Raw genomic sequence first — 19,560 nt, 5'->3', positions numbered from 1 at the left:
ATTTGCAGAATCTACGACCTTTAAACACAACACAGAATGTTAGAATCACCACTCAGGTACGCAACTGGTTAATGCCTTATATGGGAATAAAACCGTAACCTTTGTGGTTATTCTTTCTAAGGGAAAGAAATCAACAAATTAACATGTAACTCTACTGTGTCTGAGCTTATCAACCCGTAAATAGTAAAGTCAAACACAAGTATATTCTCCTCAAGAACTAAATAATCCCTGGGTGAGTGTGTCAAACAGTGCCTCAGTATGACATTGAGAGGACATGCCCCTTTGCCTTATTTCTAAGTTTTGGGTAATTTTTCTTAACAACCCCTAAAGAGAGAAAATTCTAAACTAGTTATCTCAAAATCTCCACACTATTCCCTCCTGAATTTAAGAAAAGAAAGAAAAAAAGAAAACCATAAGGGCATCACTCACACTCCATTGGGCTCTTGATGGCCAAAGAATGATTGTCACCTGGTAGAATTTCAGACAGCATGACTCAGCGGTAGGCATGGTATTTTGGCAGCCCGCCCTCCCATCACACAGATGGCTACCAGCTCTCCCAAGACCAGTCCTGGCCAAGAATACAGACACTTAGAGTTTCAGGATAGCTCATTCAGGAACAGATTAGGTGAGTTTATACCTTCATCAAGACATCACAGGATTTGAACTTCAAGGAACCTTCTGGAAAGTCTCCCTGGATCTTCTAGGACAGATTGTGTTTCTTATATTCGGTCCTCCCAGCACTGAGCAAGCCCACTATCAGCCCATGCCAAGCTATCATCAGCCTCCCTGGCAAGGATCTCTTCTTTATCTCTCTTAATCAGTGTAAGGCCATTTCTTCTTCTATCCTCTGTGAAAATGGTTCGAAATTGATCAGTGTTTCCATCTAGAATCTCTTTACTTAAGACAATTTTTAAACCCTAATGTCTTTTAGGCTAAATAATCCAAATTGCTATCATCTTCTTAATTCTATTCTTAGTTGTGCTCCACTGAGCCCTCTTGGGTCTGTCCTAAGACCAGGAAGAGCACGACAAAGCCCCGGGGATGATTTCACAAACCAGGTCTGCTGTCTTCCGCACCAGGTGAGCTTTCTCTAAACAAAAGCCTGGCCTCGCTCACACTCTGCTGTGATGACCCATTAGGCTGTTTCTCCTGTTGCTTTGCAAGCTCAGTCCTCTCTCCTTTCTTTCCCCCTCCTTCCCTTTCCTCCTCCCTTGCTCCCTCCCTCTCTCTCTCCTTTTCTTTCCTTCTTTCCCTCTTCCCTTCCTCCCTTACTCTCTCCCTCACTCTCTCATTCTTTCCTTCTTTTCTTCCTTCTTCTCTTTTCTCTTCCCTTCTTTCTTCCACTACAATGCTTTAGCTTTTAGGCTTTTTTTTGTTGTTGTTAATTGAAGTACCATTAACATACAGTGTTATGTTAGTTTCAAGTGCTGCTCAGTCTCTCTTCATTGTTCTTGGAAATATTCCTACCAGGGTCCTCAGCACAAGGTCATTGTTTTTAAAAAATTAGCCATTGGAGTTAACAAAGAGAAGAAAATAAAAGTTAACCATCCTCACACTTCTCAGAGACAACATCTGCTCATAGGTTGGTGCTTCGCATTTGGGGCTCTTTCCTGATGTATGTATTTTTAAGAAGCAATCGGACTTCATTGTACTGCTCTCCAGCTCAAGGCCTGGCCCAGGGTCCCATACTGTCCCCTGAGCAGGGCTGCCTCCCCCTCAGCCTGCTGGGTCACTGCATTAGACCTAGAATGGCACCATTGCTACAACCCAATTCAATGCAAAAGCAGCTCCTGGTCTCTGGAAGCAGTCCTAGCAGCAGCTCAGATCGGTTTGGGAGGCAAAATACAATGAAACAGATTCATTTAACCAGAGAGAAAGCAGTAGGTGGGAGAACAGACAGGAAAGCCCTCAGGAAGTGCTCAGAAGGAAGGCGAAGCGGAGATATTTATTCGAACCAAGACCTCTCCTTTGTTCCGTCTTCTGAGTCTACCCAGGTTTCCATCAGGGACCGTCTCCAGGGTGCCCTGGGGCCCCACAGCAGGCTTACCAGGCTGGCTCCATAAGAGCCCCAACACGAGCACAGGCACATCCCTGCAGCTAAAGCAGGGGTTGTCGTCTTAAGCGAGTTTGCTTAGTGCCTAACCCAGTTCCTGGCAATGACCCTCATGCTAGACGGTTTTCTTCCAAACTGGTGCCAACCTAGTGATGTTTCTGTGTTCAAGATTATGCCAACATCCAATCGCTGATTTTCTAGTATATTTTATGAACTCCCATTGATACTACTAATTGGACCCGTCTGGTTTTTTTATTTTATTTATTTATTTATTTATTTTTATTTTATTTTGTGAAGATAGTTCTCTTTTTTTGATGCATATTGTTTTATTTTCATATTAAGTTTTGTATCTAAAATATCATCAGGCATCGTTTAAATTACGTTTTGCTCCCATCGATATGTCATAAATATTTTCGCACGCTATTATATGTGGATTTTTACCGGCATGGTAAATCCATACACAATTAATTTCAGTGATCTCCTATTATAGAACATATAGGTGGTTTTCAACTTTTTGGTTTTACTAAAGAATAATCTGGTGAACATCCTGGTACCTTAACTCTGTGTGTCATGATGACTCAAGGTAAATGTCCAGAAGCGGAACTTGGGTCACAGGCCATGCATGCGTTTTTTTTAATGGCTTTTGCTACCTATTGCCAGCTCGGCCTTGGTAATTCGTGTTTTACATCTACAGGTATTTTGCTGTCCTTTTCCTTACTAATATTTATCCAGTTTTTGACCCATCCATTCTCCACCTAGGATGTATGGAAGGGCTGGGCCCAGGATGCTTTAATTTTAGATATACCATTTCAGTTTGGAACAGTCTTCTTCATTCATCCAGCTACAATGTGTCAGGCACCATTCCAGGCAAAATAAGTGCAGTGGTGAACAATCCAGCAAGGGAAGCAAGTGGCAAAGCAGGGGTGTGGGCTTGGTATATAATAAACTAATATAATGAAACATAATAAAAACATAATAAATTTTATATGTGTGTCTGGCAAACATGAAGATTCAAGGAAGTATTCAGGGAGAGGGCACTGCCAGAACCAAAGGTGTGGGAACCAGAATGGGGGAAGGGCTGGGGTCAGAGAGAAGATGGAGGGTGATGAGGGGACCAGATTGAGTTAGGCTTCATAGGCCATTAGGACTTTGGCCTTTACTTTGGGTGAAACAGGAGTCTTCATAGGATTTATGCAGACAGCTGACGTGCTCAAGCTGTTGGGTTGAAGTCAGACCAGAGGGTGCCAGGAGCAAATCAGGAAGCTCCGTGAGGAGATGGGGTGGGTTGAATAGTATCCCTCAAAATGCACATCCCCCAGAACCTCAGAATATGACCTTATTTGGAAATAAGTCTCTGCAGATGTAATCAGTTAAGGATCTTGAGATGAAATCATCCTGGACTTATGGTGGGCTCTAGATCAAAATCTGAAAGCCCAAGAAGAGGACAGGAAACACAGAAAGATACAGGGAGAAGCCATGAAGAAGATGCAGCGACCGGAACAATGTGGCCACAAGCAAAGAAAATGTCAGAAGCCACTCGAAGCTGGAAGAAACAAGGAAGGATCCTGCTCGAGAGCCTTGGGAAGGAATGCAGCACTGTGGACACCTTGACTTCATACTTCTGGCCTCTGAAACCGGGAGACAGTACATTTGTTGTTTTGAGTGTCCTAGTTTGACGTACTTTGTTATGACAGCCCCAGGAAACTAACCCGGGAGGTTCTTGTGCTCTACGAGATGATGTGGTTTGAGCCACTGGTGGTGGCAGTGCAGGAGATGAGAATCAGGTAGATTTCAGGTACGTTCTGAAGGTGAGAAAACAGGATCTGCTGAGGGACAGGACAGGGGATGTGAAGGGCATGAGGAGTCCAGGATGATTCTAGGATTTGGGGCTTGACCCAGTGGAAGGAGAGAAAGACTCAGAAGATCGGGCTTGGGAGGTGGGGAGGGAAGGAGAAGCTCAGTGTTGATGTGTGAAGCCTGAGGTGCCTGTCAGGCTTCCAGGGAAGGTGGGGTGTTGGCCACTGGAGATACTAGTGTGGAGCCCAGGACAGAAATCCATGCTGGAGACACAAATTAGGGCGATGTATTTGCAAAACCAGAAGAGTGGATGTGAGAGTAGACACAGAGGAGGTGGAGCCTGGAGCACGCCAACACTAAGAGTCAGGGAAATGAGAAGGAACCAGCCCGGGAACCCATGGAGGACACTGACAGGAAGAACAGAGCCATGATGCCCTAGAAACCAAGTGAAAATGCCATTTCCAGCAACTGGGCTGGCAGGAGAGTGAAGTGAGAGCCAAGTGGGCAGTGGGCTTGGAGAGGTTGACCTGAGTGATGTGAGCTTGATATGAGCGAGCCCATGGGGGCATGTGAGGAATGTACTCAATACAAAAAATTTTTCCATTTCTTTCACCACTACGTTCATGAAAGAGACTCAGAGGAGAGGAAATGATCACAGATAACTCTTGAAAAGTTTTTCTCAGAAAGAACTCACAGCCTGTTTTTTGCTGAAGGGAATGACCAGAAGACAGGGGAAATCTGGTGAGGCCGGACAAAGGGGGGGATTTGCTGGAGAGGTGCCCCTAGCAGGTGTGAAGGAACAGGCGCCCAGACCCAGGGGAGACCTGACCCTTCCAGCATCACGGGCAGTGCATCCAGGAGAGAAGGTGGGATGCAGTTACACATACAAAGGAGGACAGTAGATGTGGTTTGAGCATTTGTGGAACTTTATTCTGATTGCCTTAATTTTTTCAGTAAAATAGGGAGCAAGACATCTGTCAGCTGAGAATGAAATGGGGCCAAAGATGTACTAGAAGACAGAGGGGAGGGGAAGGAAGGAAATATTTACCTGGGATAGATGGGAGTCAACAGACTGGAGAAGTCTTGCTGGGCCAATAAGCACCAAAGGCCCACGTGTGGTCTCTTGAGGAGACAAATCAGCAGAAATGTGTTCTTCTCCTGGCAAAACACAGGCATAACAGTGAAAGTGCCTACTTCACACCATTCACAAAGGTTAACTTGAAATGCATCCAAGACTTAAACATAAGCCCCGATACAATAAAACTCCTTGAAAAAAATAAAGGGAATTAACATCGATATTGGTCATGGCAATCAATTTTGGGGCATGATGCCGAAAGCACAAACAACAAAAGAAAAAAAAATCAGCAAATGGAACATCAAACTCAAAAGCTTCTGCACAGAAAAAGAAATAATTAAAAAAGACAAGCTATGGAATGGGACAAAAGTTTTGCAAACCCATCTATCAGATAAGGGGTTAATATCTGGTATCTCTAAAGAACTCTGTCAACTCAACAAAACAAACAATTTGACTAAAAAATGGGCAGAACTAAATAGACTTTTCTCCAAAGAGGACATCAAAATGGCCAACAGGTACATGAAAAGATGCTCAACATTGCTAATCAGCGGAGAACGGCAAATCAAAACCACAATGAGATATCATCTCACACCTGTTAAAGGGGCTATCATCAAGAAGAGAAGAGACAACAGATGCTGGCAAGGATATGATGAAAAGAGAATCTTTATACGCTGTTGATGGGAACTGGTCCAACCACTAAGGAAAACAACATGGAGGTTCCTCAAAAAATAAAAATAGATCTACCATATATGACCATGCAATTCCAAGGGTGATCCCAGTTTCAGTTGCGGCAACAAGAGGAAGCACCTGTTTTAGATGAGGCTGAGGAGTTCAGAGATTTGGCTGATGACTGTGAGTCCCAAGGGCACAGGAAACAGGTTTCAGGATTGCAGATGGAAATGGGTCAAAAGATGGAATAGACTGAGCAAAATGGAGATTGGGTTGCCAAGGGTGAGGGATGACCTGGAAATCCTGGCCTTCTCCTGGTGACGCCTGTAGGCATCACTGTATTAGTCCCGACGTTCTCAAGGGAGATAGCAGAGCCAGACTGTGTGTGTGCGAGCACAGGTGTGCATGTGTGGGGGATGTCAGGTGGGGGAAGCAAAAATGAGAGGGGGTATTTCCAGAAGCACATAGAATTTGGGCCCCCCTCTTCACTCCTGCCAGTGGCAGGGTGAGACCAGGATGGTAGTCTTAGGTCCTCATGAACTGTGCTTATATAGAAAGCATTGCCTTTCTGTTTTCTTAGGTTAGAAAAAAATGACAATCCAGGAAGGAAATTAGCAAAGTATATATAAAGACAATTAATGGGGAAAAACCACAAATGACCATTACCACAAAAAATAAGCTCATTCCTGGGATGCCTGGGTGGCTCAGTCTGTTGGGTATCTGCCTTTGGCTCAGGTCAGGATCCCAGCGTCCTGGGATCGAACCCACGTCAAGCTTCCTGCTCGGTAGGGAGTATGCTTCTCGCTCTCCCTCTCCCCTTCCTCCCGGCTCATATTCTGTCTCTCCCCCAAATAAATAAAATCTTATAAAAAAAAAGACAAGCTCATGCCTATTAATAGAGAAAAGGTCAGTTTAAAAAAGAGGTAGCTCTTGACACACATTAGACTGACAAAGTTTGCTTTTTTTAAAAAAATAGAATACCATGTATCAGGAGGTGTTTGAAACAGGAACTCTCAGATCTTGCCATTGGGTGTATAAGTTGGTATGATGACTTTGAGAGAAATCTGGCAATAACTGGTAAAAGTGAAAATGAAAATAGCCAATGAGCCAGCGATTCAATGTCTAGTGAAATATACCCATGCCCCAGGAGTTATGTGCCAGGAAGTGCACTGTGGTGGTGGTCACAACACTGCACAGCAAACCTGGGCTTGCTGGTGAAGAGGCTGGTGGCCAGAGTGTGATGGAGTCACACGTGGATCCTGTAGGGGACTGGGGATCCATGAACTACATCTACACAACAGATCTCAAGAAAAAAACGGCGCTGAAGAGCCAAAGCTTCCATACCATGAATCCATTTAGTTTGTTAAAGTCCACAAAGCAGTATTATCAATTGTAACTCCATATAGAGGCAGTGGAACAGATACATAAATGAGATAAATGATAAGTGATGCACACCAACTTCAGAATGATGGTCAACTCTTGGAAGAATCAGTAAGAAGAGATACAAAAAAGGACTGCAACTATATGTGGCATTTTATTTCTTTAAAGGATCTGAAATAGAGCAAAAATACAGTATCAGTTCAACCTAGGTGGTAAGTACCTCAAGTCTGTCCTAGTATCTTCTGTACTTTTATGGATGTGTGGATTTTTAAAAAAGGAGAACGTGTCTAGTTTACCAACCCACATGCCAAGTATTAAGAAAGCAAGCAAAGTATGAATAGCGCTGTAAGGGGAGGACAATCATTGTCAGGGCATCGCATTCGACCAGAATAGAGATTGAACCCAAAACCATTTCGTTACGATTAGGAGGGATGAGGGATTAATTTCCTTAATATTTGGCTGAACCACATTAAATATCTTATGCCATATTATTATATTTAGATCTGGTAAGAAGTATACGGAAGAATAAGTTTTCAAAGCACTGGTTATAACTATTAACTATAAAATCAGCGCCTTTAAAAATTCCTTGTGATTTTGCCTTGTGACCAAATTTTTGCTCTTGTTTTAAACGTAATTAGAATGTATTTGATTTGGAGAATGCTGTGAAAATCACTGAGCTATCATGGTGCCCTGCCGGGGGTGGAGGTGGAAGAACTGCTAGACTACTTATCTAATTACCCCTTTCCATGGCCTTAGCTAAACCCCACAGGAATCTATCTGCCCACTCCTAAAGCTGGGATTTAAATGGAGCATTGTGTCCAGGCTCTTCTTTTACAGTCTTGGTTCTTTCCGGCCACATCACCAAACCCCTCTGCTGAGGTACTAAGAGAAGGGTTCGTGTAGACATATAGCTCTCTAGTGGACGGGATTGCGGAGAATGAAAATATGTGTGGATGAGAAGGGGAAGCAGGATGGCGGAAGACAACCAGACAAGCAAGGTTAAGAACGATGGTGAGAATAAAAATCACTTTCATTGCAGATAAAAGTCAGAGAATTAGAGAAATATGCCAAAGGACTCCTCGCAGAAAAACAAAGCACGGATCCCAGAGTCAAGTAAGAGTTGATTCTTGTTATTGGAGAGAGTATGTCCTATCGAGGTGGGGCTGCAAACACTTGGCTAGAGAATACTAACCCATTGTTCCTAGGAGAAACACAGGGTTAGGTTCCTGCGAGGCTCTGATCACGTTTATGCCGACCCATCAAGACAGTCTTGTTTTATGCATGCTTTTTTTCAAAGACACCTTAATTTATATTGATTCATTAACACTGAACAAGGCCAACAATACTGTCACCCGTGCCTCAGCAAAGCTAATTTAACACACATATTTCCTCCATAAGGCACATCACAGCCTTCTCGGGCTTAGGAACACTAGACAGCCCTTTGGCACTATGCATGGGCCATTTTAAACACGGAGATCACCAACAAAGAGCACAGAGATGCAAACAACACTAAAAAAGACACTTGTTCACTGTAGGAGGACTGCAACAACAAGGCAGAGTGTCACCCTGTACAACCCCAGCAGGGAAAGGACTCGACAGGAGACTCTAATGTTCACCTCCCCACCTGTGAATGACTGTGAAAATACCATACGGATTCGGGGAGCTTACAAATAAATTTTTGCAAGTAGGAAAATTCACAAATACAGAATCTTTGAATAATGAGAACTGACAGGTAACAGAGTCTGACATCTATCAAAAGAAAAACAGGAGCACCTGGGTGGCTCAGTCGGTTAAGCATCTGCCTTCAGCTCGGGGCATTATCTCGGGGTCCTGAGATCCAGCCCCGCGTTGGGCTCCCTCCTCAGTGGGAAGTCTGCTTCTCCCACGCCCCCTGCCTGCTGCTCCCCCTGCTCCTGTGCTCTCTCTCTCTCAAATAAATAAAATCTTAAAAAAAAAAAAAAAAAAGCAGTATCTAGTCCTCCACAAAGTGGTACTTACATTTTGGGTTTCATTTGGACAACGAATGTTATATTCAAGTCATTGAGCTCAATACGAGCCTTATGGAAACAATGGTCTCCCACTTACTCAGAATGGAGAGGTTGAGAACATTTTGCATATTCCTTACTCCTGGCACTGTCCAACGAACAATGCATCCTTGTCTTTTCCACGCACAATGGAATCATCTCAGGCAAATCTTCTCTCCCACTTCCTTTCCCAGAGGAGGCACAGCTTAGCCTGTGCTGGGAGAAAAGGGTGCAGACACGACACACAGACGCTAACGCTGCAGCACTAGACGCCAAAGGTCCCCAGCACTGTGGAGACTCGGTCTGGTTTCAGGTATCTTTGGTTAATTGCCCTGCTGGGCCTGGGGGATCTGGGAAGGTGCAGGGTTATTTAGGTACTGCTGCAGTCACTATTTAGGGGCTGACTTTGGAGACTGTGGTGCGCCCCTCCAAAAACAGGACGTTGCCACCACCCAGGAACTTCTTGGCCACCACACCTGTATCTTCCTCCTGTGGAACAATAGGGTGCCTTGAGCCTGTTTGGTTTTAAGTCCATGTGCCTTTAAGCTGTGCTCTCAGAGTAAAAAGTATGTTGGCAATTCGAGCCCAGCAAAAGCTTGTGCTGGCCTCTGAGGCTCCCTTTGCTGTTTTCTTGTGATCGGGTACGGCACCTGCTCTGTTTAGAGTAATAGCCCCATGGAAGCCACTGGCAGGCCATGGAAACAACAGCTAGGCTTATCAGAAGATGAACAGAAGTGTGCGAAGAATAAGCCCCTGGGAAAGTACTTTAACCCTTCCCCATCTCCCGGCCAGGTTTCCAAATCACTGATGGAATAATCCTTCAGCAAACCAGACAGTGGGACCTGATCCAGGGCCTCGTAGACTTGGAAGGCTCATTAAGACCAACTGGTTCACTGGCCCACATTTTCCATTCGAAGACTGAAGTCTGAGGCAGAGAGAAGAAAGGAAAGCACGCAAGATCCTGCGGCTGGAGGGTGGCAACGCAGGGCCACGGAGTAGGTCTCTGACCCAAAGTTCTGTGCTTGTCACAGTACATTTTTTTCTAGGTAACCAAGGATCCCACAAATTGCTCTGGAAACTTCCCACCACCGACATGATCCTGGCCTGTTCCCAGGTACGGAAGACAGGGCAGGTATTAGCAGGTGGCATTCCAGGTCAATCTCAGGAGCAATCATCCCTCTCTCCCTGAGCCCTCCCAACGAAAAGTGGCAACAGCCTAGGCCACACAAGGGGAGCAGGATTTCTACTTTCAAGATGCTCCCACACGCAGCATTTCAGAGCACACTCAGTTCAGCCGGGGGTCCCTGGGCAAGCACATTGTCCGGGCAGTCCACTGTCCACCGGCTGGTGGGCATCTGACAACCTCGCCTCAACCCCCCTTGTACTTCTCCAGGGTGAATTTCTATAACCATTTCTTTCTGACAAATATGTGGGCATGGTAGAGGGTTGGTCAGTTAGAATGCAGGTTTTACAGCAAGCTAAAGTGCACAGTACTCATTCTTGGCCCTTCAAAATGATCCTTTCAGTTCAAGAGGCCCTTAGCCACGAAATGTCTCCTCACCAGCACACAGTGACTTGGACCCTCCCCAAATTCCCACTCTCTACATGCCAAGCCCGTGCCCACCACCAGATCATACCTGCCTGGCCCCCCGGTGCTCCACAAACACAGCCTACAGTTTTGCCACCTCCCATTGCCTACCACCCATGCTCCACACTCGTTCCCATGCCTGTTTAAACACTCTCTCTGCTGGAAAACTCCCCCCACCCAGTTCCAAGTGCTAATGAATCCAGTTCTGTTTCCACAGCACTTAGTTTGAATCCTATTATTTTTATCATAGCCTGTTTTCAGATAGCAGAGTATTTCCACCTCCCCTATCTATGAGAGCCCTAAGGTCAGGGTCATTGCCCATTCATCTTTGTATCCTGCCCAGGGCATCACCTGCCATGTGTGTGCTCTGTAAACGCATACCCCTGGAGTATGGAGAAAAAAAAGCTCTGCGGGAAATTACAGGGCAGAGGAAAAACCGTGCAGAAAGGAGGCCTGGTCTCCAGGGTACATGAACGCTTTTATTCTGTCATTCTCATGACTTCTCTTTGAAGACCTGAGATTAAAAACACTCCCAAGAAGTCCCAGATCCACGCTCTCCCCTCTCCCAATGATAAAGCCTGGGTCCTTGGTCCAGGTGTGGGGTAGGAAGGGCCCAGGGCGGGATGTCGCTTGGAAGCAGCCCCTGGGAGAATGGCCTACTCTGCACGGATGGTAGGTGCCCACCCGAGGAAGGGTGCTGTGAGCCAAAAGTGGGCTTTCAAATCGCCAATCCAACTCCTCCCATTGCAGCCTTGGACAAGTCACTTATTTTCGCTAAGCCTTGGGTGCCCCATGTGCAGAATGGGTATAATCCTCACGGAGTTGTAAGGAAAGTACAGGAATACCATTCATAGCGAGCTCTTGCTGGAAGTATCCCTCTGTCATACTGTAAGGTGCCCCCCAGCTGTGACTCTTTTCGGACTCGACTAGAAGTAGGGAAGCCCAGCTCATGCTTTCAATCCTCCTAATCCTTCAATCAAATATTTCACCTCAATCAACACAAATGTGGTCTTTCAGCAAAAACCTAAGAGGCTCACCTGGGCCTCACGGTCCTTCCTTATTGACATCCCACGGTACAGGACTTAGTCATCTCCGATTCGGACACCTGCTGACTGCTTCCATGACTTGTCAACGTTCCCAGGAAGTGGCTTCCAAGACACACCTGAGACTGGCTTCTTGGGTCCACAACCTCCATCTCGCTCTCCCCCTCCCTCCTGAGCCCACCCCACGTGAGAAACAAAGTACTTCCGGAAGCTCGTTCCTGTCCAAAGTGAGCCACAAGTAGTCAAGGTAACAAATCTGAGGAAGATGTGTCTTTTCAAGGAAGGGAGCCCAAAGGGAACGCTCTGGAATCCTTGCTTCACCTTGTGCTGCTGCGGCTCGGTGTGCTTGGGCAGACTCCCACCCTCCAACTTTATCCCTGGCAGGTCGTCTCCCCGTTCCGACTGGATTCTTTGCCAGGGCCCTCCTGTCTCCTCCACTCCCTGCTCTCCAGCTCAGGGTCTCAGGGCAGCTGCGAGTGCAGGGCGGGCTCATCCTCCAGGCTTCAGCTCCCCCGCACTTCCTCTGCAGGACTCCCCTCCCTGGGCACCACACAGCTTTCCTGCCTTCTGCCCTACTAGAGGGGAGACGGGCTGCCTTTCCGGCCCCCCGCTTCCAGAACCTTGCTCCGAGACGCCCAATGCAGGAGCAGACCCCCTAAACAGTGCCTCAGGCCACCACCAGCCGGGGCAGGAGGAGCCACCCTCCTGGAAATGACCTCCACACATGCCCTGCTCCAACACCAGGTATTTTGCAAGGGGGGCCGGGGCCCCTCAGTGGCTGAGGGTCCAGCTATGAATCAGCAGCTCAGAGGGAAGAGACCGTGGCTTCATTTTGGAGCTCCCGAGGAGGGCAAGTGGCATGCTGCATGGCTGCCCTACTTAGCCAGCCTCCTTCCTAGCACTCTCTAAACTGTGCCACAGGATTCTACACACTAGCATGACCTTGAACGCTCAAGAACGTCCCAGGGACTAGCAAGTGCAGGAAAAGAACGTGCCAGCACCAAGCTCAGGCCATGAGGACAACTGCTACCAGCTGAGCGGTAAGAATTCACCCCAGACCTCCAGGGTCCTCATATAACCTGAGAGGACAAGGACAAGCTCACGGTTACTGAAGGGAAAAGGCCACGTGGCATCAGGGTCCCCCGTTCAAGATCCCAGCTGTCATTTGGTGGTTGTGGGGTCAAGGTCAAATCACTCTGTTTCCTCATCCAAACACCAGGGATGACACATGCTTCCTCACAAGGCTGCTGACAGCAACAAGGTTCCTGAGGCACCGTGTGTGGCGCCGGACACGGTACGCAGACTGCACACACCCAACCTTGAGAAGGGAAACCGTACCTCAGGGAGCGCCTGAGCGCAAGTGCACGCGAACCGTCGGGAGAAGTGTGTGCTCTCGCAGGCCCTGGCCACAGGCCCGTGCTTTCAGGAAATTCCTAATGAAGCAGGAAGTAGCATATTTTCCCAGATAACCTCCACTTTATCCCTTTTATTTCCAGCCTACAGTTTTTAATGACCCTCTTTACTGAACGACTGCTCTTCAAAGAGACTTCATTTTATAGTCTTTTGCCTCCGGAGGAAGTTGAAGCTCGGTGCTATCTGGGCTCTTAAGAAAAAGAATGAAATCCTGCCATCTGCGACAACATGGATGGACCTAGAGGGTACTGGGCTAAGTGCAGTAATGCGAAGACAATTACTATGCAATTTCACGTCTATGTGGAATCTAAAAAACAAAACAGAAACAGACTCATAAACACAGAGACCAAACTGGTGGTTGTCAGAGAGGAGGAGGATGGGCGTAGGACGGGCAGTTGAAAGGGACTGAGAAGTACAGCCTTCCAGTTACGCAGTAAGTCCATCACCGGATGTAATGTACAGCAGAGGGAACGGTCACTGTAATCACCGGGGATGGCGACAGTGGCTAACTAGACCTATCCAAGTGATCATTTTGTACATTCGTACCGTATAAAAGCATCAAAACACTACGCTGTATACCGGAAACTAACATAACATTACAGGCCGGGTATACGTCGATTACAAACAAACAAAAAGAATTCAGCAAAGTGACAAACCTGATTGCCCAAGGCAGAGATGGGCACCGTGACAGAGGGAGGAACCCTGGGTTAGTTAGGAGCCAGGCTCCTTCTGGTTCTTGGGGCACCTGTCTTGCACATCTGTGTCTCAGTCTCATCACGATTTAAAAGCGGCAGAGGCCAAATCTCTGGGCCCCTTGCTGCTTTACCAGGATCTGATTATAGACGTTAACACAACCAGAGGTCCACTTAGTAGTTGGTACCTGCCCCCAACAATGTGTGCACAGCAGCTCCGTCTCTGGGCTGTTGACAGCCCGCTTCGGGAAGGTGTAAAGTCTGTCTGGTCGATTTCTTCTGATTCACCAGCTCTGAGGAGACGGAAGAGATGCCAGTTGACTGTTCCAAGAAAAAGCGTCCTCCTGATGCGCCGCAGAAGCCATTGGCTGCCAGAGACGCTGGGTCCTCAGCCTGGGGCAGAGCCCACATACGGACTTTTTTTAAGGGAGAATTTCTTAAAAAAAAAAAAAAAAAAAAAAGGCCGGTAGCACTTACTGATTCTAAGACTGCAGTGTAAATCAAGGCTCACACAACAGATTATCTGGAACTGAGCAGGAATGAAATTTCCGTCAGTTTCTAGATAGTTCTCAGGCAGGCCGGGGAATAAGAGTTTGAGGCAAACTGGAGCACACTGGCTGCGCTCTCTCCTATTAACTCCAGAGCTCTTCACGCTCGCCTCAGGGCCATGCAGTCAGCTGAAGAGTCAGGGTGCCGGAGGACGCGGGCTTCCCTTCCCTGAAGCTTTGGGGAGCAGAGCAGACCGTGTCTCGGGCTAGCTATGATACCGAGCTTACCACAGAAAACACAGAACACCCAGGTACATCTGAATTTCAAATAAACACCACATCATTTTTTTCCTCTGAGTATGTTCCACGCAATCTCTGGAGCATACTTATGGGAAAAAAATGCTTCATTGTTTATCTGAAATTCCAATTTCACCGGGCACCCTGCATTTCTATTTGCTAAATATGGTAACCTTAATTACACCCACTTCAAGCAAAGACTAGTTGGTTCTTAGTCTCAAAAGTATACCAACATCCCAAAACCAACCTCTCCCCTGCCAAAACAAAAAAACCCTCAAAACAAAACTTGTCTTTTTATGTCCAGGACATGTTTTTTTAAAAAGGAGGTCCCTAAGTATTTAATAAAAAACAGAAAACAGGAGACATCCTTTCTTGTAAGCCTCCCTACTGAAGGGCTCAGCCTGCCACGGGCCACGGGCTCTGGTGCCCATTGGCTCTCAGGGCAACCCCAAGTCACAAGCAACTGGCTTCCAACTCATCGGGGTAGGGGACAAAGGCAGGAAGAGCAGAGTTCAAAGGTCTCAGATGAGGCCCATGGGGCAGAGGGACAGGAGAGGAGGCAGGTGCTGAGGGCAGAATGAGAGGAAGCAGCGCCGGAGCTCAAGCCACAGAACATATGTGTCCCTCTACACAGAACAACACCCACCCCGTGACAAGTGAACTGAGAGAGAAAAGAAAAAGTTACTGCTTTTACAGAATGCCCAGTAGCTGAGGGACAGACACATCCCTGCCCCACCGTCACCCCTGACTTCTCCCCCGTCTCTGCACTTGGGCTGGGACCTCACGGCCGGGGTTCTGGGCAGACGCGAGCTGCAGGGCCCCGGGCAGTTCACGGCGCTGCGGCAGGTGAAGAGACAAAACACCTCCCCAAGGTTTTTTTTAGAAATTATGTTTATTATTCTGGTCAAAAGTTACTCATATAATGCAGTGGTCTTAAAATTTTATTTTGCATGGTAATACAGTCTGAATGACTAGCTTGCAATCCAAAGCAGTTTTTAGAAGCTTTGCTCTTCAAAATGGTGCTAGTGGTGTTGTAGGGCAAAGTCCTCATCAATAAAGAAATGACATTAATGAGAGGAAATCAAGAATGATGTGCTGGCACCTCAGATTACGAAGTGGCTCTAAGCAAGCCATTCCCAACTTCCCACAGCAAGGGGGTTCGTGAGCTAAAAATACCTTAGAAACATCAAATGGCACCTATAACACTCATGTAAGGGTCAAGTTTGTACATTTGTAATCCATGGTACTCAAAAGTGAGAGAATTAAATACAAAGCTAAAATCTGGTAAATCTTCTCACTTCCTCTTCTTCGTGGAATATAGTTTTTCTTCGAGTGGGACGGGGACAATCCCTTCACACTTTTTCACTTCCTGGGTTAGAGGGTGTTTTACAACATTCGGTCTAATCACATCAGTGTCTCGAGACAAATGTTCCATTATGCTCTCAACAGCTGTGGCTGGTGCATAAAAATCCACCAAGAAATACCTGCAATAAAATAAAAATTTGTGAATTCCTGCATCCTGAAATACAACACTTCCCCTATTCTGGTCAACGTTTTCACTTTACTCCTCTCCAGATAAGATCAGCTACAGAACACACACACACACCTTTGTCAAAATAGAAACTACCAGCTGTCCAGCTAAACAGAAGTGTTTGCCCAACCTCCCTCTTCCCTATGGCCGGTCCCCTTCCACTCTTGTGAAAATCTAATCCAAACAAATTTTGTGGTAGCAAAAAGCATTGTGACACTACGTACAGTGCAAAGTATAGAAAGTACAGTAAGATTATGGGTCTAAGGAACAAGAGTGTTCTATTCAACAAGGCTGAATTTCTCAAACCATCTTTGAGAAAACATCTATTAGGTAAGTCTCCTGATTTTCTAAAGGATTTTACAAGTAACTTAATGCACCCGAGAGGCAAAGTACATACCAACGGCCACACTTCACAAACAAGGGAAAAGATTCTGAAAGGCCTGGGACTCGTCTAAGACTATCCTGCAAGTTAGAGCGCTGACAACAGAAAGAAAATCACAGGACTCTTGGGTAAAGGAAAGAACTGAACATTCCTCCACTCACAGCAGACTAATCCAGAAGGGCATCTCATCCAGCCCACTGTTCTTACCACAACAACAACTGCATCAGTCAGCTGGATGACACTGCAAAGGAAGAAGCATTGCTCCCCCCTGCCCGCGCCCTCCTCTCAATTCTGGAAGTGTAAGCCTCCCTTGTACTGTTTGGGTGGAACCACAGTGCTGTGAAAGGACGGTTTTCAGTGCAAGAGTTCAGAATTCTGCAATGCTCCAGCTGGCTAAGATGACCTCTGACATCGCTTACTTTGTTCTAGCCACACTCTCCTCCCCAAGCATATTCCCATCCTAGGTCTTTGCACTCACTGTTCCTTCTGCCGGAAATGTGCCTCGCCCGAGTTCCACCGAGCTCACCCCTCACTTCCATCATGTCTGTGTCCAAACGTCACTTTGTCAGAGCGGTCCTCTTTGATCACATCTCCTAAAGCAACATCCTCCTTGCTGGCCCACCCAGCCTCATTACTCCATCTGCCTTACTCAGTGCTTTGCTGCTTCCCAAAGTGCTTATCACCACGGATATAGTACATATTTGTTGTCTATCTCACTCTACCAAAAACATAACTCCTGTAAAAAGGACTTTGTTGCTCTATCCCCAGCACCCTGAACAGAGGCTAACATACACCAGGTCCGCAGTAAATATCTGACGACAGTGTTAGCATGAAACATGGAATTCTCACAGAAAGCAGAAGAGACCAAACTGAAAATGGACAAATTCAACAAGGGAGTTATGAGAAAAGGGATGACGTTTTGTGTAATTCTGTACAAAGAGAGTTCAAAACATATAAAACAACTTCTGAGGTGAACATTCACCCTTAGCTGAGCCTCACGGGAAAGTTATTCAAGTAAACAATTATTAAAAGTGAAAAACAGAAAAACATACACCATGCAAAAACACTAATCAAAAGAAAGCTCAAGCGGCTATAGTAATATCAAAGTAGATTGCAGATCAAAGAAAATTACCAAGGATAAAAAAAGATAATATATAATGATCAGTTTACCAAGAAGACACAACAATCCTAAATGTGTATGTACCTGACAACAGAACTTCATCATACAGGAAATAAAAACTGAAAAGAGAAATAAATCCACAATTATGGCTGGAGACTTTTAATATTCCCTCAGTAATTAATAAAACTTGTATACAGAAAAATCAGCAAGGATATAGAAAAAGTAAGCACCACCATCAACCAACTGGATCTGACATTTATAGAACCCTCCCAACAAAAAGAGCAGGATACACATTGTTCACAGTTGCAAACAGAACATTTACCAAAGTCAACCATATTGTGGGCCTTAAAATGAGTCTCAATAAATCTAAAGGGATTAGAATCTCACAGAAGACACTTGGGGAAATCCCCAAATACTTGGAAACTACACAAACATCTGAATAGCCTATGGGTCAAAGAGAAAATCAAAAGGGAATGTGAATTGAATGAAAATGAAAACAACAAATCAAAGTTTGGGGAATGCCACCAAAGCAGGAAATTTATAGCACTACACCCATGTAAGAAAAGAGGAAAAGCCTCAAAGCTCCTACCTTAAGAACCTAGAAAAAAGAAGAACAAATTATAAACACAAAAGTAAGACCAAGGGGGGGGGGGAGAAAAGGAAAGAATAAAGATCAGAGCAGAAATCTCTGAAGCAGAAAACAGAAAACAACAGAGACCATCAATGAAACCAAATGCTAGTTCACTGAGACCAGTAAAATTGATCCAGCTCTGGTCAGACTGATCAGTAGAAAAGGGTACTATTCAGGAACGACAGAGATGAAATGGCTACAAATTTTACAGATAATAAAAGGATGGAAAAAGACTACTATAAACAAATTTTGCAATAAATTTGACAACTTAAATGAAATTCCTTGAAAAATGCAAACTACCAGAACTCCTCCAAAAAATAGATAAGCTGAATAGCCCTATATCTATTAAAGAAATCAAATGTGTAGTTAAAAACCTTTCCACAAAGAAAACCAAAGGCCCAAACGGCTTCACCAGTGAATTCTACCGAGTGTTTGAGGAAAAACACACCAATTTTGACGCAAACTGGTCCAGAAAATAGGATAACACTTCCCAATTTGTTCTATGAGGCCAGCATTACCTCGATGCCAAAATCAGACAAAGACATTACAAGAAAAGAAAAAACTGATCAATATCTCTCACAAACATAAATGAAAAAAAGTTCTAAAAATTTTAGCTAATTGACTACTAAAATATATGCAAAGAATAATACAGCATGGTCAAGTAGAGCTTATCACAGAAAACAAGACTAGTTTAACATTTGAAAACCATCAATGTAAATCACCATATTAGCAAACTAAAAAGGAAAAACCATAATATGGGTATTGAGGAGGGTACATGTTATGATGAGAACTGGGTGTTATACACAAGTAATGAATCGCTGAACACTACATCAAAAACCAATGATGTACCACATGCTGGCTAACTTGAACCTGAACATAATAAAAAAAGAAAAACCATAAGATCATTCCAACAGAAGCAAAAAAAAATAGCATTTAACAAAATTCCATATCCAATTCCTGATACACTCTTAGCAAAGTAGAGCTACAAGGGTACTTCTTCAATCTTACAAAGGCTATCTTTGCAAAACCTGTAACTAACATCATACCAACTGGTCAGTCTTAATGCTTTTCCCTGAGACTGAGAATAAACAAGGGTGTCTGTTCTCACCATTTCTATTCAACATTTTACTGGAGGTTCTTGCCAGTGCAATAAGGCAAGAAGAAAAGAAAAGACATCCAGATTGATAAGGAAGCAGTAAAACTGTCTCTATTTACAGACAAAATGATTGTGTATATAGAAGAATCTAAGAAATCTACAAAAAAGATACTAGAACATCTGAGTTTAGCAACGTTGCAATCTACAAAAATCAACTATCTCTATATACTAGCAACAAATAATCACACCTTGAAATTAAATATGAAATACTTAAGGATAAA

At 45.1% G+C, this 19,560-nt stretch overlaps 1 protein-coding gene and 1 long non-coding RNA gene across 2 annotated transcripts in view; one reads left to right on the top strand and one right to left on the bottom strand.

The window, feature by feature from the left end:
- The first annotated feature begins 586 nt into the window (after positions 1–586).
- LOC123784219 (uncharacterized) lies at positions 587–15,257 on the top strand. The gene is made up of 4 exons (XR_006777421.2): positions 587–822; positions 977–1,079; positions 8,014–8,087; positions 9,791–15,257. It is a non-coding gene; the product is annotated as an uncharacterized LOC123784219 (long non-coding RNA).
- Positions 15,258–15,392: 135 nt separating this feature from the next.
- Positions 15,393–19,560, bottom strand: part of MRPS6 (mitochondrial ribosomal protein S6) — a 63,553-nt gene continuing 59,385 nt past the window's right edge. The window contains exon 3 of the mRNA XM_045785573.2: positions 15,393–16,003. Within this exon, the coding sequence (XP_045641529.1) occupies positions 15,814–16,003 (190 nt within the window). The 3' untranslated portion in view covers positions 15,393–15,813. The remainder of the gene's footprint in view (positions 16,004–19,560) is intronic.

The sequence above is a fragment of the Ursus americanus genome, chromosome 4 (genome assembly GCF_024610735.1).
Source record: "Ursus americanus isolate L20-20 chromosome 4, mUrsAme1.1.p, whole genome shotgun sequence".
Lineage (NCBI taxonomy): Eukaryota > Metazoa > Chordata > Mammalia > Carnivora > Ursidae > Ursus > Ursus americanus.
Note: the sequence above shows the minus strand (reverse complement) of the source record. Positions and strands in the feature narration are given on the sequence as shown.